The 26,259-nt window shown below is 33.7% G+C and overlaps 2 protein-coding genes across 3 annotated transcripts in view; both read left to right on the top strand.

Annotated features, from left to right (window-relative positions):
- Positions 1-583: 583 nt before the first annotated feature.
- Positions 584-12,002, top strand: LOC123689006 (signal transducer and activator of transcription C-like). Its single transcript, XM_045627789.1, has 2 exons — positions 584-730; positions 10,082-12,002. The coding sequence occupies exons 1-2, from the start codon at positions 725-727 to the stop codon at positions 11,780-11,782; spliced, it is 1,707 nt and encodes a 568-aa protein (XP_045483745.1). The 5' UTR covers positions 584-724; the 3' UTR covers positions 11,783-12,002.
- A 1,318-nt stretch (positions 12,003-13,320) lies between these two features.
- LOC123689003 overlaps positions 13,321-26,259 on the top strand; it is a 30,297-nt gene continuing 17,358 nt past the window's right edge. For both annotated transcript variants that reach the window (XM_045627787.1, XM_045627786.1), the window contains exons 1-16: positions 13,321-13,552; positions 14,008-14,214; positions 15,309-15,585; positions 16,127-16,338; positions 16,821-17,051; positions 17,250-17,401; positions 17,798-17,904; positions 18,333-18,529; positions 19,102-19,275; positions 19,465-19,580; positions 20,289-20,549; positions 21,070-21,289; positions 21,816-22,102; positions 22,510-22,686; positions 23,623-23,897; positions 24,636-24,925. In XM_045627787.1, the coding sequence (XP_045483743.1) occupies positions 13,406-13,552; positions 14,008-14,214; positions 15,309-15,585; positions 16,127-16,338; positions 16,821-17,051; positions 17,250-17,401; positions 17,798-17,904; positions 18,333-18,529; positions 19,102-19,275; positions 19,465-19,580; positions 20,289-20,549; positions 21,070-21,289; positions 21,816-22,102; positions 22,510-22,686; positions 23,623-23,897; positions 24,636-24,925 (3,330 nt within the window). In that variant the 5' untranslated portion in view covers positions 13,321-13,405. The remainder of the gene's footprint in view (positions 13,553-14,007; positions 14,215-15,308; positions 15,586-16,126; positions 16,339-16,820; positions 17,052-17,249; positions 17,402-17,797; positions 17,905-18,332; positions 18,530-19,101; positions 19,276-19,464; positions 19,581-20,288; positions 20,550-21,069; positions 21,290-21,815; positions 22,103-22,509; positions 22,687-23,622; positions 23,898-24,635; positions 24,926-26,259) is intronic.

The following is a 26,259-nucleotide window of genomic DNA, read 5'->3' as shown; positions in this document are numbered from 1 at the left end:
TTTTCACAATTTTCGACACATTATTTGAAACACCCTAAACAAGTATCGTATGCCTCATTGAGAATAAATCTATAATGAACAAAATACACTCTCTTGGAACAGTTGAACCAGTCATTTGTTCGGAAATGGAAATCTTATTGTATCAGTGAAGAAAAAAATAAAATTATTTTTATTCTTTGTAGTCGTAAAAATTTTCAGCTCAGTGGAGAATATCGAATAATATCATTATCTCAATTTTCAGATTTCAAATAGGCTCATTTCTCCAGGAACGTCTAATACCTAAGCACTTGAACTTTGGACACTCTGTATACGAATACAATTCAGAATAAATTTACTTGTACACTTCTCAATGTTAATCATTTATTCATTTATAATAATTAATTCATTGTTATATCATGAAAATAAGGCAACTCCAAGCAATCCAATTTAATGAACAAATCAACACCCCTCAGCTCCCAGAATGGATAATTAGATATTAACTCTCATTAAAATATGTTTATCCACTCCACCATTTCCTCAACTCTTCTTTCCTCAATCTCTTGGGCTTAGCCATCGTGAGATCGCTATATAAATCCGTATATTGACCTAATTGTACAGTTCACGATGCTCTCAAGAATGTGGTGAAGTGGTTTTCAGTTTCTCTGATTTTTTGTGAGTGTTTACGACCAGTTGATCCACATACATGACCTAAGGTTTAACAACACAAGAGCACAATTTACTCACAATGCAGGTAAAGATTTCATTGGATAAGCGTACCTAAATCTAATCTGCTTCAACTGAAATTAGTTTCTAACAAAATTAAAAAATTCGAGAAATATGTCCTGAAAAGTCGGAAAAACTTATTTTTCTATTCATGTTGCACATTTTCATCTATTGAAATTTTCAAAGGAGTTTCGGATCTTGAATACTCTTGATTTCAAAACTATCTTCTTTTGCATTTATATTCATACTTACTATTTCAAGAAAATGTCCGCAATTCGAAAGTTGGAGACAATTCGAAAAGAATATTAAAAAAATATATATATTTTTCTTCATCAGATCTGACCAAGTGAAGATGTTACAAGTATCTAGATATAAACATAAATTTCAAGATTTGTATGAAAAATTTCTTGTTGATTGCATCACCAGAACTATTGAAACGAAATTCCGTTGGAAATACCCAACCCAATATTTTCGTAACAACAGATCAGACTAGGTTTAGTTTGTACATGTAGAAAAATCCCTCAAATGTCAAAATTCAGCAAAATCTCAGCATCAGGACCCCTCATCTATACGAACTAACCGACAACAATTACCTCAATTACTCTAAGGAGAGTAAATCATTCTCATAAATAGGGTTTTCCGAATAAAAGGTTTCATTTTGATATGAAAAAAAGGATATTTCAAGAAAAACCAATTCTAACAACTGCGGCTGTATGTACTCAATAATTTCACGAATTCCATCTTTACACAGACCTCAACTTTTAACAATTCAAAGAAAAAAGTCTAAACGTGTTGAATCACAAAATTTGGGTGGACAATTGTGACCTCCTCTTCGAGAAATAACAAGACCAGGAATTTTTGCAGAATTGCTATCAAGTAGCGCCGTCTTGTTGAAAATAGACATCGTCCAGATCAATATCTTCAAATTCCGGCAACCAAAAATCATTCATCAACGTTTGTGAAATGCTTAATTCCCTAGATAGACGAGGAATCGATGGGTTTTCGTTAACACCATATGGACAACAACAGCAATATTCTCGTTCTTGAGCGATGAATACGTTTTCGATTCTTCACATCACTAACTTATCCCAATAGCTCAAATTTTTCGAAAATTGTTCGAAAAGAGTATAAAGATGCGAATTGAAAATTTTTTTGAAAAAAACAAAATTTTAACTAACTGTCAATTCGGATTTAGAAAAAATAAGTCAATGAGTAGTATTTATAAACAGCATAGTAACAGTAAAAAAACTTTAGCGGTCTTTTTAGATTTATCTAAGGCGTTTGACTCGGTGGAACATGAAATACTATTTGAGAGACTGGAGAATTTGGGTGTACGGGGATCTCCACTGCCACTATTGAAAAACTATCTAACTGACCGAAAGCAAAGAGTACAAATAAATAATGTTTACAGCGATTATGCCGCCTTTAACACTGGAGTCCCACAAGGACATCAAAAATTCGAAAACTATTCTTTAAATTCAGTCAATTAAGACAGATATTAAACAGAAAATTGATTATTTTATTATATGAGTCATTGGTTGAATCGGTTCTGGGATATGGCATTGTCGTTTGGGGCGGTTTGTATGATTCAAATTTGAAGACTTTGTCAACATGTCAGAATAGAATATTGAAAATTTTATCGTTCAAACTATCTAGATATCCAACTCTAGAACTTTATGAAGAACTTAACATTCTAAATATTAGAAATCTCTATATACTGTCAAGCTTGAATTTTGTGCCAAAGATTAATGATTCCTTTGTAGCTGTATCTCACGATCATAGTACTAGAGCTAATATGAATGAGTGTATGCGTATACCCAAGATCATACCCAACTCATTTTGTGGTAGATTTGTTACTTACTTTTTACCAAAAATCTATAACGAGCTTCCAGGCTATTTGAAGAAGTTGTTGATAAAAGGAAAAAGTCGAAAATCCATAAAATCCTTCATTGAAGAAAATAAAGTTAAATTCCTGCATCTGTTTTCTAATTGTTGAACATCTATCTATGTGAATATAATTACTTGTTTGACAACCAATACCATCTATCTTCTGTGCTCCCGCAGCCCATTATGCCCGATTGCGTATACATATTTTTTGTGATGAGGGTGATTAAGGCACACAAGTTTTAACTTAGGCCAAATCGCTCTTCTTAGCTTTAATAATGTTTTGTAATTGATTTTGGGATGAATAAATTTATTATTATTATTATTTTCCATCATTTTCACCATTGCCGACCGAAAAGGTGCTTCGCGAAACCCAAAAGTTTTGTTGTGCAAAATTTTCACTATTTTGAAGCGAATTTTAAGTGTCATTGCTTCGTTGAATAATGATTCAATCCACTTTTAGTGATGGTCTTTTTTTTTAATTGTCAAATGTCAAAAGACAGTTTTGAAATTAACGGCTGTCCAGATAGCAGGCTATTCGAAATGAAACATCTTATTGGAGAACCCTTTATTAATAATAATAATAATAATAATATTTATTAATTCCATAAAATTACACAAAGTAAAAATGGAACAGGTCGGACACAAACATAATTAACTTCCAGTACAGTTCTCTTTAAATTCACAAATACTATATGGCTCACAATTCAGAAGTAAAACATATAGGGCCTTCTTAAATTTAATATGACTCGATAGATTTCTGATATTTAAGGGCAACACATTAAATAGACTGATTGCCATAAATTCAACATTTTTTTCTCTCAACGTAGTTTTATGTGTTGGTACAATAAGAGGACACATTCTTCTTGTATTATTCAAGTTTTTATATGGCTCAAAATACTGGCTATGTTTACTGACAAAGATTAACAGTCTATAAATGTACAGTCCATAAACTGTAAGTATATTGTTACTTTTGAAGAAACCCCTGCATGATTCCCTATATCCAAGATGTAACATAGTTCTCAAAGCTCGCTTTTGCACAACAAAAAGACCACTCACATATGAGGAGTTACCCCAGAATATTATACCGTATGACAAAATGGACTGAAAATTAGAATAATACACCAGTTTTAGAAGCTCAAGGTCAATCTGATTCCGTAACATGGAAAGCAGGTAACAAACAGAATTCAGTCTTCCTCTAAGTTGTTCTGTATGAGGTCCCCACTTCAGATGTTTATCAACTACAACCCCCAGAAAAACAACACTATACTATTATTATAATAATTCAAAATATTAATAATAATATTAAATAAAAAAACTGGAGGTTTCCCACAAAATATTAGAGATAACCACGTTATGTTTGAAACTAAATCGGTTTCTACACCACAATATACAACCCTGTTTGAATTGAGCTAAAGAGATTCAAGAAAGTATAGACCGAATTGAATGATTTTCACTGATTCTAGCAGCCAAAACTTTTTTGGTCCTCCTGAACATGTCAGTGTCATAAAATTGAGGAATGTCGGAAGCTTTTGAGCGCTCGTTATTCATCCACCCTTGGAAACCACATAATAGACAGTTTTGAAACTACAAAATACAACATTTCAAACGCCATATTTACGGAATCTTTGACGCATTTTGTCTATCAACTAATTCAAGTGAGGCGTTCAAAAGAAATGAAAAGTTGAAATTCAAAAACCTTCCAGAATGATCAATATATTTTATCAACATATCTCGACTCAAAAATATTTACAATAATTAATTTGAAATAAAAACAAAATAATTTCCATGAATATATTTCTGGAAATTTCCGCCAAGTAAGAACCGAATCCATCAAAATTGAAAGAAATTTTCGAATACAATAATCAAAATTACAAACTATAAGAACGATAAAAACACTGAAAGGAAAGATGTTCAATTGTAATTTTGTATGGAATAGTTTTGACTTGATATTTTCGATATTATTATTATTATACGATAATCATAATAGATCAGATTTCTGAAAGGTTCATAAACCTGATTTCTTGAAAGGTTCATAAACCTGAAATTTCACAGAATTTCATAGAATAACACCGTGCGCTATCGGACGACAAAGGGAAAAATATTTTCCATTCAATTTTTGTATTCTTCATATTCAAAAACGTCAACTGTGAAATTTTAGTTGAATCAGCTTATCGATTGATTATTAAAATCATGTTGACGTCGTCTACCCACTCACTATATTACAATAATCATCAAAATTCATGATATCTAATGATCCATTCCATTAAATGAACACATATAATATTGGTTTTCTTTCCTCAAAATGACCAACAATAAAATTGGAAAAACAATTGTTTCGGGAAGTTTGTAAAATGGAATAGCTCTTTTCATATATGTATTTGTATATAATAACAGATCATTCAAACTTTCATCCTCATAATTACCTGGTAGATTCCTTTGTTGATTCATTATACTTATTATTTCATCGAAGTTCAACCCTAAATGGAAAAGGAATTATGTTCAATATGGATTTTTTCTAATTATTCAGTTAACGAGTTCCAATTATTAGTATTATGCATTCAGCTATGAAAAGAAAATTGAACTAAAGTAGATTAATTATTACCACGTGTCATAAAAATTCAACGGTCAATTTATTTTTGAGGTACAGATCACAGTATATTTAATATTTTTACAATTAGAACTGAGATAAACAATATCTTAATAACCAGAACTATATTTTTGCGCACTTATTACATGGAAACAGTTGGCTATCATTTTGCCCAATTGCCGAATTTTTACAATTTTGAACCGAGAATGGTCTAAATATGACCCCACTTCGAAGTCAAAATCAATTGAAATTTCCAGAGTAGGTTGAGGGTCGAAATATCTCAGATGAGCAACTGCGTTCTATGATTCGGAGATATTTATATCAGAATAAGAATCTGAACAAGCGTGCGAAAGCTCCTAGCTTCACTTCAGCGCTTTTTTAATTTTTCGATAATTGTTTTCACGAAGTAATTCAGTGCTTCTCACATTTTTTCATTAATTTATTGGTTTTAAGTAGTACGTAGGAACTGAAATCATAAGTTCTAATTCGGTGTCTACGAAAATTGAGGAGAGTCCTCAGTATGAACATTTTTAGCTGAATGAAAACCCATATACTTTTTGGGCAGTGGTTCTCCCAAAAGAAGCTATATCATTTCGTCACATATTCATCGTTTATATCTTAGTTAATGATTTAAGTTCGAGCTTTATTACAAATGAGTATGTGATTTTGAAGCGCTCGTTCCCTGAACTGATCGCTCTATCATATTAACATTTAAAAACTGAATGAGGTTGAATTTCAAGCTCATGATTTAGTTGACTAATAATTTGTGCAACTTTTGAAATGGTTTTGTTTTTTGTTCATTTTTGTTATTCATTTTGTTTTTTTGATTTTGAACAAAATGAAAAATTTTCAAATGACATGAGCTTTGTACTGGTGCTAACATTGTTCCAATATTTTGCAAGGATTTGGAGATTTCATTTCCTGATAAGTAAAGAGGAGGGTTGAAAAAGTTTTGAGTATTAAGTAAGTTTATCATTTATGCCTAGTTTCGGTTCATGAGAAAAAAAATCTAAATTGTCAAATTTTTCTGTTCTATCTATATGACCAAATATATCCCACTCATATTCATTTGACTGCACAGTCAACATTTGATGGAAATCCATTTGAGTCCTAATTAAATGATGGTCATTCTATTTTCACTTTTCATTACATAAATAACAATTGTTTGGCTAGACATTTCCTTCTTAATATCTTATAATTGAAGTAACTTATGTTCTTCCCATTAAAAATGCAGAATGAATACGCTACGCAAAATAATTATTATTTATACTATTAAGAGGGGAATAAAATCACCGTTATTTAATTTTATTCTGAATACATTTCTCTACCTACCTCATTTGATAGTTGTTGGCTTTTGTATTTTTTGAAAAAATCCTGAGACAGTGCCAAAAGTATATTCCGAAATAGGTTATTTTTTTCATTGATTTCGAAGATTTCTCAAACCAGACGCCCCAAATGTAGAAAGGTACTTATCAAGAAGCTAAAAGCGTATAATGAACATCGAGGTTTAATATTCAATAATTATTGAATTTCGCTGATATTCTGAAAGTGCGATATATTACTTCTGCTAGTTGTAGCTAAGTTGACTATAGTTTCGATATTTAGACTCGAAATTCACCATATTGAAATTCCTTCAACACAAATCACTAAATTGCAAAAAATAAATGAAAGTGACAACAATTGTGCTAAACAAAGCACCTTTCGAGTGTCCAGTCATTTCCTGGCAATTGTTCCGGCAATGATACCATTGGGAAAGTTGAAAATAAACTGCTGACCTTCAATTCGAATGTGTTTTGATGATAAGGTGTCCGGCAAAGAAAGCAGCATCTCCGACGGGTAAACAAGAAGAAAGTAGCAGCAGCTAAGGAGGACAAATGAATAAGAGATACGAATTGCAGCTGAGACTTTCAATAGGAAATCTATGATAATGGCAACTATGGTTGAAAATGATTTCCCCAGTTTTCGAGAGTAGAAACTGGTATGACATCTCTGCTAGGGTATTCTTTCGAAGAAAATGATATACAGAGTGGCCACTTTTTCAATGGGATTGTATTGGTAACTTTTGAACCATAAGAGTTAGAAGGTCAAATGGAGAAAAAGTTGCATTCATAGGAGCATTGTCAAGCAGTTCAATCAAATCAAGATTATCAGGGCCGGTTATTGAGATATCATAGAAAAAGTAAATTCTGTCATTTTGATTTTTCTTTTTTTCCCACTTTATTTCAAATATTATCAAAAAATGTTACAGGAATTTTTTATTCGACAGTGAATTGTTCTCAATTTGACGTCATCAGATTTCGTATCCAACGTTTCGTGCTCTCTGGGCCACCCTCAACCTCATTTTTTTCAATACGGACCTGTATATTTTAGTACACTTTTCGAAATAACTTTTAACGCTGAATTCAATGATATATCATACAATTTCATTCAAAGTTGATTTTCAGGTGATTTTGACCCTTATCCAAATTTCTTTGGGTCGGAGTAAATGCAATTTATCAAAAACTGCTGTTAATAAAATAGTCAAAAGACGCGAATACAATGATTTTAAATTTGAATACCAAGCCTTCAAAACTTATATCGTAATGATATCAAAATAATGTTCGATTCTGGAACAAATGACAAATCCAACAAAAGTTATTTCTCGCGAGAAGATTGAGAATGTATTGATAGGTATTCAAGAATATGAAATAAGCAAATGTATAAGAAGTATGGGTTCCAGAACCTTAAAGTGCATTTTACAAAATGATGGGCATTTCGAACAATTACTTCATTAATTTTTATTTACTTCCGAATAATCATTTGATTGTTCTTTGATTAAATGATAGTTCCGTTTAATTAGTATGAACTGAAATATGTAAATAATTTTTAATTGTTTCTTGCTTTGATTCCAATATGTTCCATTCAGTTCAAGATGAGTTAGTTGATTTTCTTATCGAAATGTATTGCATGTTGTTAATTAAACTAAAAGTACCTAAATTTAATACAGATCCGACCCAAAGAAATTTGGATAAGGGTCAAAATCACCTGAAAATCAACTTTGAATGACATCGTATGATAAATCGTTGAATTCAGCGTTAAAAGTTATTTCGAAAAGTGTCATAAAATATGCAGGTCCGTATTGAAAATAATGAGGTTGAGGGTGGCCCAGGGAGTACGAAACGTTGGATACGAAATCTGATTACGTCAAATTGAGGATAATTTACTGTCGAATAAAAAACTCCTGAAACATTTTTTGATAATATTTGAAATAAAGTGGGAAAAAAAGAAAAATCAAAATGACAGAATTTACTTTTCCTATGATATCTCAATAACCGGCCCTGATAATCTCGATTTGTTTGAACTGCTTGACAATGCTCCTATGAATGCAACTTTTTCTCCATTTGACCGACCTTCTAACTCTTATGGTTTAAAAGTTACCAATACAATCCCATTGAAAAAGTGGCCACCCTGTATGACTGTTCGACTAATCATTTCACCTATTAGAAATAAGTAATTGTTATTAAATTCGCAGTACCACAGTTGTAGGTATGTATAAGGAATGGTGAAATTCATTTCAAACATAATTTATGGATACATTTTAAACAGAAATTTCGAGTTCAATCGCAGTAGAAAGATATGTAAATCATTACTTTCCTTTCTTTGCTTTTTTCCGCATTCAAATCAAAATCGACCGAAACAAAACTAGTGCATTCTAACGAAATCTTTTTTAAAAAATAAAGAAGGGATTTGACAAGTTTTTAAAATAATGTTAAATGTTGTCAAACATAAATTGGGGAATTTGATCTTTCACATCATACTAATTATTATTCAACATCTAATACAGCATAGTTTTGCTTTTCTCATACATATGGTATCCTTTTCTGATGAAAATAATCCAAAATTTAAATCAAACATGGTCAACGTAAAAAAAATTGACGGAAAATGAAGTAAGGTGAGAAACTTTTCAAAAAACACAGGAACTCAAATATCTCGGAAACTTTTGATTTTCGGATTTTCGATTTTTCCAAAAAAAAATAAATATGGCTCAATCGACACCAAATGAGTGATACTAAAACCTCCTTCAAGGTTCACGTCTAATTTGGAAACACCCTGTATAATGTTGTTGAAATTGTTATTTCACATAATTATCCAAAATCTTAACACGGTCGATTTAGTTCTTCTTAAATTTCCAATGATTATATTAACGCTATCAACATAAATTTTGCATTAGGCTTATCATTGAAATATTTTTCAACTCAAAATCTTAACATGTTTATTTTAAATACCTACACACTAAAAGTTCATCCAGATTTGATACGTATTGATTTAAATAAAGAGTAATCAGTATTGTTTTTCAATATTATTTTCTATTTTCTATGGTTCTGATGTTATGATTTCAGCTCCGCCTATTTTGTGATCAGGGAAATATTGAGTAATTTTCTGATGATATTTTTCTTCAATTTTCTGAAGTTTTAGTCACGTTTTTGCACAAATCTTGAAATGGTTATTCTTTATAGCAAAATCTCGACTGTATTCGTGATAACAAAAACCTAGAGTATTCAGTTTTCATTATTTTTCTCCAATATTCTTCTTGAATTTGTACGATTCTGACAATATGATCGAATTTTGCACAGAGCTTGAAATTGGTATGTACCTATTTCAAACCAACACCCAGAATCTCAACTCCGTCGATTCTGTATCACGGAAAAATTTGGTAATTTCGATTAGATTAACATGACATTTAAACTCTCATTCTAAATCCAAACGAAAATTTCCATCGCGATCGAACATACAGTTTTGAAATTAACCAAAGAAACACATTCCTAACGGCCGTTCCGAAAAGTTTAATTTTTTTTTGTTGTTGTTAATATTTGTATTATCTATAATTCCTTGAAAATATGATACTAAAAGATATTTTCATTTCAGGTCGTCGCATTCGTTTTTGTCATCATGTGCGCCATTCCATATGGGTCTTCTCAAGGCCACAGGGGTGGTTTCCCCCCAAGAGGACCTCCAAGACCACCTCCATACCCCGGATTCGTCAAGAAATGGCAGCAATTGCAAAAAATGCACCTCAGAGGACCCCCACCCCAAATGAGACCGCATTCAATACCAATGCACTCACTCTCTCAAAAACCGAAGAAACCGTATCCCCCCACAAACTTGCACAGATACTTCCAATCAACCCCTCCTGTCAGGCCCTTCTGGAACTCACCACCGTCCACAACTTACAGGCCACCAACAGAACAACCAAAATACGTCCAACCGACTGAGAAATACACGTACGTGTTACCAAACCAAAAACAACCACTGTCCAAACAGAAAGAATATGATTTCCACATCCAAACCAACCAAATACCATCAGGTATCTCAAGTACGCTTCTGAATCCGATTCAACAAGTTGGTGAGAAGGGTCCAATTCATACCATTCCTGCACCGAACCTAAGTCCGGCAGATAGGCCGGCCAACATTGAACATGTAAGACCAAAACCGCAGCAGCAATACGTGTTCGAACCAGAACAGCAATTCCAACATGAGTACCACGTGACTGAGGCGAGTGAATCGGTTAAGTACTTCAGAAACCAGCAGCAAGCCCAGCAAAACGTACAGTACTATTCTCACAATATCCCTGCACCTGCTCCAACGGCACAGCCTCCTAAACAAAATAATAACCAGAACCAAGTGCAATATGAATCGCAAAACGGACACAATATTCATTTCGAATCACAAAACGGTGCTGTCGAAAACCAAGAAAACCCCAGTGAATACTACCAAGTTGTGCAGAATGCTCAGCAAGGGAACTCCGATGATGACGAAATCCCCCACCACAAATTCTTGCAGAACATACCAAACCTTGAGTTGCTAATGTCAGAAGATAATCAGAAATCGAAAGAGCAAGCCACCCAACACGGTCATCAAGGTCATCAGCATCATCAGCTCTTGATTTCGGAGGTCACTCATCAACAGCAACCCCAACAGCAAGGAAAATACAATATCCATCCTTTATTTGCTGCTGACCAGAGATTTGTAGAAGAATTCCAACGTCTCCAAAATCAAGAAAAACCAACTAACATCAATCTGAATCCCGATTTTCAATCATTCAATTATAATGAACAAGATTATCAAAAACAGCTCTCCAAATCTTCATTAGTATCGGCAGGTTACAATCTAGATTACGAGCCTGAAGCTTCGGAAATTGTCCGTCAAACCATATCTAGATCAACTGTTGATTCTCAAGAAGCGAAAGACAACTTCAACGCAAATGATGACAATTTGGCTTCCAATGACGTCGAACCAAACGTTAGTTCGAATGCAGAAACTGCGCCAGCAGGAGATGCTGAGGAAGCTGGAGAATTCTACTCGTCCCTTCCTAACAAAGAAGTAGCAGATGCTTTGGCCTCTCTTCAAGCTGCTGGAAAAATTAACAGCAATTTAATGAAATTATCTAATAGAGGAGGCAATAGGGAGAAACCAGTAGAAATTTACGTCACTGAAGTAACAGATGATTCTAAACCTGAAGATGTATACATTCTCCAAGACTATGAACAATTAGGGAATGATGAAGAAGAAGGCACTGAGGCTTTGAATGCTGCATTTGGGGCTAAAATAAAACCAAAGAGAAACTGAACTCACATGACTGAAGACAAATTGTGTCAATTTTTCCATTGAATAAATCTACTGAAGCTCAAAGATATTGGAAAGTGTTGTACTTGTATAGTTGGGGGAATATTTATTATGTAATTAATAAGGTTGGAGGTGATAACTGATAATATTTTATAATTTATCATATGAAACTTCATGTTATTGCGGATTTATTTATTTATTGAAATAAAGTTATTTGTTTTAATATATTTGTTTGTTTACCATTTCTACGCAAAATATAATTTGTTGTTGATGTTGATATTTTGAACAAAAAATATTGACACTTCTGTAAAACAAAGCTGTGTGAACGGAGCTGTTGAATATTTATTTCAATCCCAGATCTGGCCATTAGTCACATTTGAAACAACCAAGATCCCCAGACCTAACTTTGGTATATTTTTTATGGGAGTATCTCAGAAATAAAATTTACGTCAAAAAAATTACCAATGAAATGTAGCAAGACTTGTACAGGGGGCTATTTCTCACAGTATGTAGAACTGAATAGGCAAGGACAGCTTGTGAATACTGAAATCTTCAATTTTAATTTCAATTGAACCTAACTGGTTCAATTGGGCTTTATTAACTATAAAGCCCAATGAATTTATATTTTTGTTTTTATGAAATTTGTAATAATATCCAAATTTTAGTGCATTTATTTCGGCATCGGATGGAACAATTCTTTTCATGATAAAAAGTTCCTATAAACATAGATCCTAACAAACTACGTTTTCGAGTTACAGGGTGTTGGAGTTTGAAAAAAAAGAGTTTTTTACTTATAACTCTGGTATTATTACATTCATTGTTTAATTTTTAGGTATGAAGTCTTGGTAATGTAATTCTTCAAATAAGGTAAGTGTCTCCTGCCAAAATCATCCAGTGACGTAGATACAGAGATGCGATGATTCTTTTCTTATTGAAAATTTAAATCACTGTCTTTTGGTTCGAAAAAATTGTTTCATTTCTGAAATCAACAGAGCTTCATTAAAAAAGGGTCTCTTGAATTTTTTCATAGAATGTAGCATTTTCGAGATAATCGAATACAAAGCAAATACTATCCACAATAATATACAAAAATTAAATTTTCAAATTTATCATTAGTGATAAATGAAAGTACAAAATTGACAAAAAGTCTTTCATAGCGCTTTCATATGGCATTTTTTCTATGAAAAACAATCAAGACACCTTTTTTTTATGAAAATCTGTGGATTTCAGAAATGAAACAATTTTTCTGAAGAAAAGACACTGGTGTAAATTTTCATTAGGAAGAGGATCATCGCACTACGATAATTTTGGCAGGATACACTTGTCTTATTCGAAACATTACATTATTAGGATTTCAATACCAGAAAATTAAAACAATGAATGTAATAATAATAAAGTTATAAGAAAAAACGGTAATTATTTACAAATGAGCATTTTACAATGATTCTTGATGGTTTTCAATGATCTGGACCATCCTATATATTCTCCACCAAACACTCCGTATATGTAGAATAATAAATTGTCATCGATACTCAATTTTGACAAAGTAGAGTTTTTCTGACAGGAAGAAAATTTCTAAAACAATTAGTATTTCTTGAATATATTGAATACTTTAACTGGGTGAACATGAATGAAATATCAGCAGCTCGCCTTTCAAGAAAATCACAACAGTTAGCAATTGATGAATTTCAATTGATCGATCTTAATATGGATCTGCTCAAGAATACAGAAGAAAATGAAAATGTAGATAGCTCGAAAGAACTTACACTCAAGGTATGGGATCGATCCAAATTTTTTTCTATTCGAATGTTTTCACTAATTAATTTATGAGCAGTCGTCCCCTAAACAGAGCACTATATAATTAATTCATAATATCTGCTATTTAGAGCCGAAAATGGTCAAATTCAATTCTGTGCGTCCATTCAGCTGCTCCGATAACTCTAGAACGTCAAAACAAATAAAGATTCGAATACCGTGGTTCATTTTGTTAATGGGCGCACCAGAGAAAATTCAAGCACAATATCAACAAAAATAACACGTTGAATTGGGCTCTAATGAAGAAGTGATATTGAAAAGTCAGAAGAGCGTTGGACTATGACTATGTTGTCGGATTTTGAAGGAAGAGTGTATTTTTACCTGTTAAAACCTTGGCTTTATCGAGTGAAGTGTTATGCAATATTAGGAATACAGATCCCATCGAGTTCAATAATTTTTAATATTCGTTACAGAATGCTTCGAAAACATTACGAAAAAATGGTGTTGGTCTAACTAAAAGCCAGTCAAATATCAAATTGCCAGAATCAATCCAGGAAAGAAGAAAATCATTTACTAAGGGTACGAGTAGACCTGCCAATTCAAGTACAGCGGATTTAATTAGACAGATGGAAAACAAAAGTGCTGAGAATATTGCTGATACTAAGATATCGTCATCCATGGTAAAAATCGATTTTTCTTCATATTGCAGCTAACAAGAAAACAATATATAATAGTTTAGTTAGGACAATATATAATAGTGTAGTTAGGAAAGAGTTAGGATTCAAATTTATTTATGAGGAAACCTTATTGCTCGAGTAGATACTACGTAGATAGATTATTATTATTATTCTTTGAATCAGGGTCGTTGCGGCTCTGTTAGCCTTCCGGGAACTGCGACCAAATTGATATGTTGTTTTTAACCCTACTTATTCATACGAACCCAGGGAGGCAGTCGATTCTGTTAACGAAACCGACGATTTCTTTAGGAGCCTTGGCTATTATTTCTCGAGTACTCAGAACTGACATTCCTATGTGAGTGTTTCTTAGCCGGACATTTGTACACTAACTAATCCATGTTATCTGGAGCTTTTAACTTGAAAAGAACAATTAAAATGCGTTTCAGAAAGCCAAATTGGCGCTTGACTTACAATTTACGTGTAATATTTGACCACTGTATTAACTGGCAGAAATAAACGGATATAACCTTACTTTCGGCAACCCAAATGACGCTTGACCATAGAATTGACAATTGTTAAGTTGAATTTTACGTTGATTGGCCTTTCAGAAACCGGCAGAAAGTGTTCGGCTGTTTCTATATCCTTTCCACAGAGCTTGCTAATCTCATCCGCTAATTGACCCATACGGTTAAAGAAGGAATTTGCACCAACAGTGTCCTGGCAGTAGTCTCATCATTATCCGAAGCTAAGCTCGTGGTAGTTTCAAGAGCTTCCTGGTATAGATCAGTGATAGCACCACAAATTTATTTGCCTGAGCAAGACACGGAGTGTTCTTCCAGAGGATTTTTCTATTGTCCCCTATTGTCTTTTCCAAGCCCACAGAAAGGCTCAAAACCAATAGGTGTTAACCTTGATGCCCTCTTTCAAAGATCTTCGGCTTTTTCGGTTTCTTCAATACCTCAATACATATATAGATTACTCTTTCTCTTTCTACTACTTACGCTACTGTTACAGAACCCTCTAGAATAAACATACTGAACTGAACTGAATATGTCTTTCAAAAGAATAGTTTTTCAAAACAATTAACATATCCGCAGCTCGACACCAAACCAATTCGTTCGCAAGAACAAATCATAATGAACATCGAGTCAAGCCAATTGGAAGATTTCGTGAAAATAGAGGAAAAGAAACCAGACCCTGTTGAGCTGCACGAACAGGAGGATATTGGTAAATCTATCAGTTTCGCCAGTGTAAATCGTAGGGACATCTGTAGAGATAAATCTTGTCTGGACACTGATATTAGACTTCCACCTATCCATCGCACAGAAAGCCAAAACGCTGCTTGGGATATAAAATGCTTGGGGGTTCCACAAGGTAAGTTCTCTGGGCTCAATAATCGAAGCTATTTTTCCGAAGGACAACCGTCTTATGGGGTGTTTATGTTCTTCGTCTGAAAATTACCCAGAAATTCCAATATTTCTAAGCCAAAAGTTTGCTACAGGGATACCGGTTTCGCTCTTTTTGGAGTTCATCAGTAATGAATAGCATAACTCACCGGTTAATACCATTAAACTCAATATAGTTTTTTTTGTACACTACGAATGAGAGAAAATGCAGGTAGATATCTTGTTTTCATTGGAAGAAAAAATTAAGTGTTTGGACGCCAGGTGTCCCATCAACGCTTTTAATTTAATTACCTCTGTTTTCAATAGGTAGCATCGAAGCTGGGTTATGCAATATTTGCAATACTGATAAGCCCAAAAATACCAAAACCGTTTAAGTCCCTTCCTACTCATAGTCAATAACAGACTTTTGTCTCCGTTTCGACACAAATAATAATAATAGATATTTATTTCAAATATTCTATTTTGAAGTTTGAGTCTATACTTTCATTAATATAAATCCTACATTGAAGGTATCGATAACAAACCTCTATTATCGATTGCAAGAGTTAATAATAGAAGAAGAGAAAAACACGAATATATCATAAAAGAAATGGATCTCAGAATGAATGATCTGAATGAAGTTATCGAACAAGAAATAAGACAGCAAGCAGATAATGTCAAATTGAATATTCATATGGTCAAAGACAGTGTAGAGCAAATAATGTCTACTATCAAGGAAAAAGTTAGTAAGAAATTCAAGATTCGTTTAACCAGAGCTTAACAAATCAGGAATTGAAGAATTTTCTATAATCTATAATGATACAGAAAAGTTCAAATGAATATTTACAAGTCTTTACTTGAGTGAATTTCTCAGCCAAAACTAAGGATAGTTTTTCATAAAAAAAATTTCAAAAGATAGAACTTCCAAATACTGCAAAAGAATGGAGATTTTGAACCCTTCATAAATACAATGGGGTTGGAAAAAAATGGTAATGACTTTATCAGCCAAATTTCGTATTGATGCTATTACCAGTTCATGGGAAAAATTCAACTACAACTGATTAATAAATTAAGCTTTCTCAATAGAGGATGATAAAAATTTGTATGCCAAACTATCCTTATTTTATGGGTAAGGGATCCGCTCCTGAAGTGAAAACATCAACTTAAGAATCATGTATCATATTGTTAATGAATCACCCCATATAATAAATTTATTTATTTCAGACAAATGTCAGTTTGAACAAGACACTCTCAACAAGAATGCAGGAAATCATAAAACAACTAAATGACAATCGACTGTCGAAAATTAATTCGTTCTGTGATTTTGCCAGAAGTTTGGAGCGGCATAGATCAGAAAGATTCAAGCTTATACTGAGGAATGCTTACAAGGAGATGCATGATAACATGTATCTTATGCCGTATGAAATACAGAAATTCTTCGAGAAAAAAATTCAAGTGAGGTCAACAATGTTACAGACATACATATAGAAAATAATTTGAGTCAGTCAAAGGCGTAAAAGCCTGAAATTGGAGTTGTTGACTGTTAGTTTTTGAGAACATAATTGACATAAATTCTGAGCTTCACATAGGATTAACTGAATTGAAATAAAAAACTAAAAAAAAGTCATATTATTCAAATTAACATTTTTGCAGCACCTGAATGAGATCACAATGAACAATTATCATTGTTACACGGAACTAAGTGCAAAATTGAAACTCCAAATGGAAGAAGAAATGAGGTTGTGGTTTCAAGTACTCAAAGGTAATGAGACAATAAATAGGCATATCGAAGAATCAACTGAGAGGTAGGTTTAAAATATCTTTGATCAAAGTAAAAAAGATTCAATATCAAGAGGATCACACATCCACTTATCTAGGAATAAAATTATATAATAATAATAAGATATTCTGTTTTGGTGGGGCATCAGTTTCGCACTCAGTGATCTCAGCCAAATACACTCCATCTCCATAGTGTAGCATGTTGGCTTAGCCGATGGGTCGTTTTTATATCCAAATCGGTTGCGATCTTCCGTGAGATGCGCAGCCCACAACGCCATCTCATAGGACAGCAAAGAGTCCCTATACTGTTTGTTTCTGAAACAAGCGTGAAAAATTATCTATTATTCATTTGAAGCAATGATTAATATTATAAAATAAAATTGAAAGGTGTAGCAGTTTTCATGTTGGATACTTACTTCTAGCATCCGAGAACCTACGCTTGAAATATCAGAAGAACTTGTAAAAGGACCAACAAAGGCAGATATACTGAAAAAGTTAGAAAAAGCGGAAGAAGATTTTCGACGTTTAAGTGAGTAACTACAAAATTTACAGAGAAGTAGAAAAACTGAATAAATGACATGAATGGCCTAATTCCCACTTTGAACATCCTTGCAAATACCCTGAAGTATGGAATATGGTTCAACAATCGATGCACAGGCTTGATTGATGACGAGGTCATAATATTTAGTACTGCGTTACATGAGGTGCCATGAATCAACAATTTTATACATTAATAAATATGAGATATGATTCACCATAACATCTTTGTCATCTAGATTCTATTGATGAGATCCTCCTTAATAATCTGGTGATGATTTTATCATCATCAGTTTGGTGGCGTCTATAATATGCTAGTCATATATCTAGTCATTAGTGACAGAATAACCTAACCTAAGTGAACTATCCGGAATATTTTGAGAGTGAATAGAATACAATTACATTATGAAATGTCCACAGAAAAAGTTGCGACCAATTTGAGATATCTGAAATCACACCCTACTTTGGAGGTATTTGAGAGTTACTTAGACGAAATGAGAAATGCTGCTATTGCTCTTTTCCATGCGGGTTTGATTGGCAGAGATGGATTGTGCTTAGACCAGAAAACAATTCAGGACTTGTCTACAATGCACTGCATGGATGAAGAGGAACTTAAGGTTTGTTCTCAATTCGGTTTAGGTATTACATCGATCGATAAATTTCAACAGTTGGTGTTCAGAGTGAATTCTAGGAGGAATTCTTTCTTAAATGTTAGATATTCGAATTTTGAATATTTTTCTATAACGGCAAAAGCTTTGTTTCGAAACTTTGTTAAGCTCCAAGTGGAAAATGAAGCACAATGTGTCTAAGAAAAATATTTTATGAGCTCACTTTTGACTCCCGTGTACACTTAACGATGATATACACTTATCGATTTATATTCCCTGCCTTATACACCTTTTTCATCTCCTTAGTAGAGAATGTGCCATTGTCACTCTGTCGGTCCCATTATAATCTTGCAGAAAATCACCACAACACATCCATAAGTCTTTCTAATAATTCAAGAGAAACGATTATAAAATTTTCTTCGTTAAATATTGATATTAAAAATTTGAGCTATTTAATTAACTTATCCTTCATAGATACCATCTCTTAGTACCATATTCAACCACAAAAATAAAACGAAATTAAATAGCGTTAAATTAATGCCTACAATTAATTATATACTTAATGAACTTTTTTTCTACAGAAAATATGGGCAGATGGTATTGAAGAAATGTTGAAAGACTTGGATACTAATTTAATGAGTTTTTCGAATTCAACACGCATTTTCGATTTTTATTTCGATAGACTAGAAGAAATGAGATGTTTGTATAAAGAACAACTTTTTCTGCTTGTCACAAAAAATGATAAGCAAATTCTGGTAAGTAATTGAAAACATTCCGCATATTTGCAATATCTGATTTAATTCTTCAGAATGTTCATAATGAATATAGATAGATCTCTACAATGCATATTTTCTGTCAAGTTCTGAAAGAACTTAATATTATAGTGTCCTTAGATGCTGTATTTGACACGCTGTTCACAACTATACAAATCCAATTATTTTCAGCAAATGAACAATGTCATGAATCTTTTGATTGACACCCTCCGCCAGGACGTTAATGAAGAAAATTTAAACAACACCTTACAACAGATTCAGACAACTATTGGCAGCATAGATAGTCTGTAAGATGAATCTTATAAAATATTTGCAATGTTTCAATCGAACATTTTTATAGTAGGTACATGGTCTCCTTTTTTTTCGAGTCGATCAAATTTTCATTTCTTGGTCACTATTAAATCATATTCAGAATTAAAAAGGGGTGTAATAATGGTTATTTATTTCGAGCATCAGAGTATTTTTCATCAATAGGAATCTTCTCGAGAATCCCAGAAAACTGATCTTCTGGCCTTAGATTTCGAATAAAAAGAAATCGAGTGGAGTTAAGTCTAGTTATCTAGGTGGACATTCTGTTGAAAATTTTCTTTCAACTCCTTTTGATTTTTGCGCTAATTGGATAATGCGCTTTATGGATTACACACATCCGGATGGAGGAAGTATAGTGTAACTCACTTTATTTTTACATTCGAACAAAGTTTCTGGAAAACTCGTGACCTTGATTCAGATTTACCTTACGCTTATAGTCTCCAGTTGTCCTAATCTGCCCCTGCAGATCCGATTAATTCAAAATTACTATTTAAATTTCTGAACTTGACTTTAATTTACCTTGAACACAAAATTGACCAAAATTTGACCAACTCAAAAAAGTATAACCAAAAACAATTCAGACTTTGAGAAAATTGAACCGCAGAGAAACCATTTGAAATGGAGTGGAGACTACGTACGCATGGTTTAACATTTTAATAATAACAAATATCATCAAATTTCCATAGAATTCAGAATCATCTCAAGGAGGAAACCGCATTGGTGGATAAATACCTTCAGATTGCCTCCTCGAACGTAGATATCCTTATCGAAGAACTGAACCGATTCATAAGACAATTTGTACCACCACCCGATGCTGATCCAAGAATAATGAAAAAAAGGGCCAGTTGGATGGATATAGACGAGCTCAGAACCGATGACCACCTTTTCTCGAAAGATTTTCTAACCTGTCGTTTTTTAATGCAAGGAGTGAATAACTGGCAATTCGGGTTAGTTCAATATCTAATTGATAATAAATGTATTTGTGGCCATCGATCTGAGTCCTTAAGCCAATAATAAGTGTGAGTACATTATGAAATAACAAAAAAAAAAGTTATATAATATAAACTTAAGTAACATTCAAGGCGTTCAGATCTTGCCATAGTGTGCATGTGGGAATTTTTTTTTGTGGATGAGGATGCGGATCACATTGCACCATATCAAGAACATCTTTCAAGTCTTGTAATCTCTTCATGAATTTCTTATTTAGTTTTTTCATACGTTGTTTGATCGGTTTTTCTTTGGTTAATTCATATAAGAGATCGTTGGGAGGGCTGTGTAGTCGATTCCTGGGATGTCTCAGCCTGGTGACTGCTCTCAGAGATGATGTTTCAGCTACTTGTAGTATTTTCAACACTGATTCCCCCAATTTGCAAGCAAGGGATGTGCATATTCAATCATTGGCCGCGGCCGGCATATTGTTTTATATATTGTGGAAGCAGTTTTCACTTGAAATGAGTCAGTTTTCAGAGTCTGGCATGCCTTGATCACTACAATGGACACTTCGAAACATATAATTTCAATGATTTTGCTTGATTGGGCGAACGCTGAAAAGCATATATTCACAACGAGAGCGGAGTTAAAAACGAAAATTAACAATGTGAGGATACATAACATAAAAGAAGATTTTTATAAGGTTAGATTAGCAGAGTTGAATATTCACGAAGAAAGATTTCTACAACATGAATTGGTAAGTTGAATCAATACCCTGGAATATTATAGAAAGGAATTTTAAGTTTTTTGCTCTCATGTTTCAAAATTGAATGATTTTTTATAAAAAATAATGGACTGATCTAAACGATTTTGGTTTTACTATCAAGCTGATCAATCAGTTGAATGAATCATCGAAAAAAAAATTTTTAATACAGATTCCACCTGATCTAGATGGAGACACCTATCACATCGCTATCACATGGTTTTTCATGAATAACAAACAGTATCGGGAGTCTCAAATTCATTGTCTATTGAAGGGATCTAAGAACCCCTTCAAGCTGGAAGAAATTAACGACACATTTTGGGACTCGATTTTTGGGAGGATCATCAATTTCAAAAATATATAACATGATAAATAATTTTTTATCAAACTATAAAAATCATCAAAAGTTTTAGTTTCTCACGATAAATTAACCAAGTGCCTATTTATGATAATCTTTGAAATTCTCCTGCCTCCACGTAATTGTTTTTTGAATACTTGACAATGACTCTTGTCATTACAGGCAGTTCGTGAAAAGATTACCGAAATGAGCGCCCTAAAATGTGAAATCGAGCAAGCCTGCAAAGACTTTTTAGATGAAGAAAGCAACAATCGGATAGATAAAATAATGGAAGGATATAAGAACATTGAGAAGGAAAGACATGCCATCAGTATGATAAACAAACTGAAAGAACTAAGTTTGTCCGTTTCGACTGAAATGAAAGAACGACACGAAAATTTCAAGAATGAGTATTTTGGTATAATGATCAATATCCGCAATTCCCACATTCAGTTCATGAAATCAATAAGGTGAGAGTTGTTATATAGGGTGTTTCAAATTAAGTCGGTGAAAGAAATAAATATTCCAAAATAAGTCGCTCATTTTCTACTTTAGGAAGAAAGGTGATATGAGGTTTGTTGTTGAAAATATTATAACGAATCGAAATGCATAAAAAAATATAGGGTGTTCCATTGAAAAAAATATCATTTAATGAAATATTATGACAACGCGACTGTCAATTTTTTTTTGTTTTCGGCATCGAGAAGACCACTAAAAATGCTACTAGTTTGCCCATTTAATTGATATCGTAGCATCAATAATAACGGAGTTAGCAATGGTGCCGACTTAATCTGAAACACCCTGTATAATTCATCATATTCATGTTACACAAAACGATTAATAGTTGAATAGGTACATCAATTATGTCATTTTTCAGATTATTCTCAGAGGACGGAAATTTCACATCTGACGAAGCCAAGACATTGATAAAAAGGTTCTCAGCTTTAGAGAAACTGATGGCCAAGGAATTCGCAAACGTTAATCAAATCGTTGAAAGAATTTATCGGGATTTTGTTGATGATCTTCAGGATAAATTGGAGATGCCATTGCACAAGTAGGTGACTACGAAAACGTTTTAATTCAAAATTTTCAATTTTGCGATAACGTTGTTTAACGTAAAAATAACGTTTTGCATAAGATGATATCTTTGATTGCCATACTTAGAATGATACAATTAAGGTCCAATAGGTGCCCTTTTATTCGATAACTTGTTGCCATTTTGAAGGTAATATCATAAGGCCCCTCTCATAGAAGCCCTTGCCCATATTTGCAAAATATTGTGGCAGTCAATTTTCACAAGCCTATGTTGAAACCAATTTTTTACCAGCATTGTTCGCCATGGACAGGAACAGATTGTAATCACTAGGTGCCGGGTCTGGACTATAAAGTGGGTGCAGAAGAACCTCCCAGCCAAGCTACCGGAGCTTCTGTCGAGTCAATGTTGATGTGTGTGAACTGGCGTTGTCACAATTGTGAACACAATTCCTCTCCTATTGGCCGAAGCTAACTGCTTCTGGGCGATTGCTTCCTTCAGACGGTCCAATTAATGAAAGTACACCAACTGCTTCAGAAATGGGTTGATTTTGTTGCGATTTAGCAGTGATTCGCAGATGGAGATTTGGTTTTTTGCGTTAACTCGTGTTCTTCGAGCTTCTTCTTGATACCAGCCTTATGCAAATGGTTCCAAACGGTTCTTTGTGTAATCTTCAGCTTTTGTTCAATCGAAACAGAATTAACTAAACTAAACTGAGTCAACTAATCACAAAACTCTCACAAAAGTTTTTGTAGTAAGAAATCTTAATTTTCTAACGTGAGATATAGATAACTGAAGCCATCTATTGGAAAAATAATATACTTAATACAGTCCTTGAAAGAAACCTACTTTGACAGAGTCATAAACAGTTAGGGAATCGGTTCCTTTGAGCATAAAGAGAATATTTCTGAATGAATTAAGAATTGTTTCCTAACTAAATCGATAATTATATTACAGTTTGAATAAAGCATTAGAAGAGTTCACCTTCAAGAACGATATGGAGAGAAAAGTGAAAAAGCTACATAGAGAAATTGGTGATATTGTTGTGGATCTTACCTTTGATATGAGAAAACTAAATGGCAAAATCAGAAGTTGCCGTACTGCTGCCTATTCAAAGGAAAATCTAGGCAGTTACGATTTTCTCTTTTCATTTTCTCGATGCTTCAAAGAAATCTTAGCCGACATCAATATGATGAATGAAAGGTTATTTTACGATAATTCTTTGTCACTTGGTGAGTGTGAGAAATTAAGTTTTCTAGCTCCTTACACAGAATATGTCGATTCATGAACAAATCTTCGTAAGTAATTGCACAAGTGCGTCAAAATTACCGATAACTTTGCATGACAGCGTGTTGTTCAATAAATATCATGCAGCAGGATTTAAACGAAGAGATAATGGTGTACCTACTCTCGAATCCTCAAAAAATTATATTGTCTGCTAAAGATTAAAATCAGACAGATGAATTTTGTGTTGATTTCCACGTCGATTTGGAAGAGAAATTGCGAATTATGTTGCAAATCATTTCACTTTATCCAAATTATATTATATTGACAACTGAAATGTCTTGAAATTTGATAGGATCGGCAGTCAGTGTAGTGTAGACAACCACAAAACGAAAAACATAACTGAAAACAATGATGTAAAGTACTCATTACTGCATTGTTTTCAGTACTGTAATGTTCTGGAATAGAGAAACACTTTAATTATTTATTATAACTCAAACACTGATCTTGTAGCTAATAAATTTCTTGTAGTAAACATTCATGTTGTTACTCTTCATAACTGTTTATTTGGAGTCTCTGGTGCAGGGTATATAGGGCAGGAACTTCCGAGTTGCCATAATGTTTCAATCAGTGGTCCCAGGATGGAATACCGAAGTTTTCCAACAAAGAACGCGCAGTGAATGTTCTCTTTCACTGAGAACACCTTCCCAATGTTCCATAAATTTTGTTCTTTCGAAATTTTCCAGATGAAAGACTACTAAAACAGAAAGCCGAAATATCGCAGGTCTCCCTAACTCCCACGGTTGCTTCAAAAACCAAGAAAAATATAGATTCGAAAACGGCCGTGGAAGAGAATGTAAGCTCTGCGAAAAAATATGAGAAGAGGCGTTCCCTAAGGACAACAGCGCCCGCGATCAAAGTCAAAAATTACGTTTTCGCCCTGTACCCATTTCCTCCTCAGGATGATGGCAGATTCCTGTCAACTTTGCATCTCAAAACGTACGTTTCGTATTGTGACGTACAAGATGCTGCAAAGGTAAATAATGAATTATTTATACTAACGGGTATTTTTCGAGGTATATAACTTTAAGTTGGCATTACTGTTCAAGATGGCGACCGATTTAACAGCTGTCAAGTGATTTATTCTCAGTTTGGTTTGGCAATTCATCATGAATAGACTCACGCCTGAACAACGCTTGCAAATAGTGCAATTTTATTTCGAAAATAATGGTTCTGTGAGGAATACATATCGCGCACTACGTCCATTTCAGCGATGAAGCGCACTTCTGGTTAAATGGCTACGTCAACAGACAAAACTGCCGCATTTGGAGTGAAGCTAATCCTCAAGTGTATGTCGAAACATCCAGAAAACCTGACTGTTTGGTGCGCTTTTTGGGCTGGTGGAATCATTGGTCCTTACTTCTTCAAAAACGATGATGGCCAGAACGTTACAGTCAATGGTGATCGGTATAGAGCCATGATTACTAACTTTTTCATTCCTGAATTGAACAACCATGATGTCTAGGAGCTGTGGTTCCGACAAGACGGCGCAACATGTCACACAGCTCGTGCCACAAGCGATTTATTGAAAGACACGTTTGTTGACCGCCTAATTTCACGTTTTGGACCTGTGAATTGGCCTCAAAGATCTTGTGATTTAACACCGCTAGACTACTTTCTGTGGGGCTATGTTAAGTCATTGGTCTATGCAGATAAGCCACAAACCCTTGACCATTTGGAAGACAACATTCGCCGTGTTATTGCCGATATACGGCCACAAATGTTGGAAAAAGTCATTGAAAATTGGACGTTCAGATTGGACTACATCCGAGCCAGCCATGGCGGTCATATGCCAGAAATCATATTTAAATTGTAATGCCACAAGATTATGTTGCGGATAAAAAAAATTCATGTCAATCGAATAATTCATCGTTGTTTTAATGCAATTTAAAGTTCTATAGCTCTAAAAAAAAACACCCTTTACAATAAGTGGTTTCATTTTGAATAGCCCGCTATCTGGTCAGCTGTCACTTTTGAACCTGTCATCTTTTTACATTTGAACAGTAAAAAGTACGCCATTATTGAAAATAGAATAATACACCCTTTAACAACGCATTGAAATTGTAAAAATTCACTAAAAAAATGGTGAAAATTTTGCAGTGACTATAGCACTTTTGGGTCGTCGTGAAACACTTTCACGGCCGGCAATAGTGAAGCTGATAGAAAAATTTAAGCTGTTGAGACAAGTAAGCGATGTGAAAAATCGAATCCGTGTGCGTCGCTCAAGAACAATTGTGATAATATTACTGCTGTCACCCGTTTTGTGGGCATAAAACAAGATTTATTCAATTATGACCGGAATTGGAAGAT

The sequence above is a fragment of the Harmonia axyridis genome, chromosome 1, assembly GCF_914767665.1.
Source record: "Harmonia axyridis chromosome 1, icHarAxyr1.1, whole genome shotgun sequence".
NCBI lineage: Eukaryota > Metazoa > Arthropoda > Insecta > Coleoptera > Coccinellidae > Harmonia > Harmonia axyridis.
Note: the sequence above shows the minus strand (reverse complement) of the source record. Positions and strands in the feature narration are given on the sequence as shown.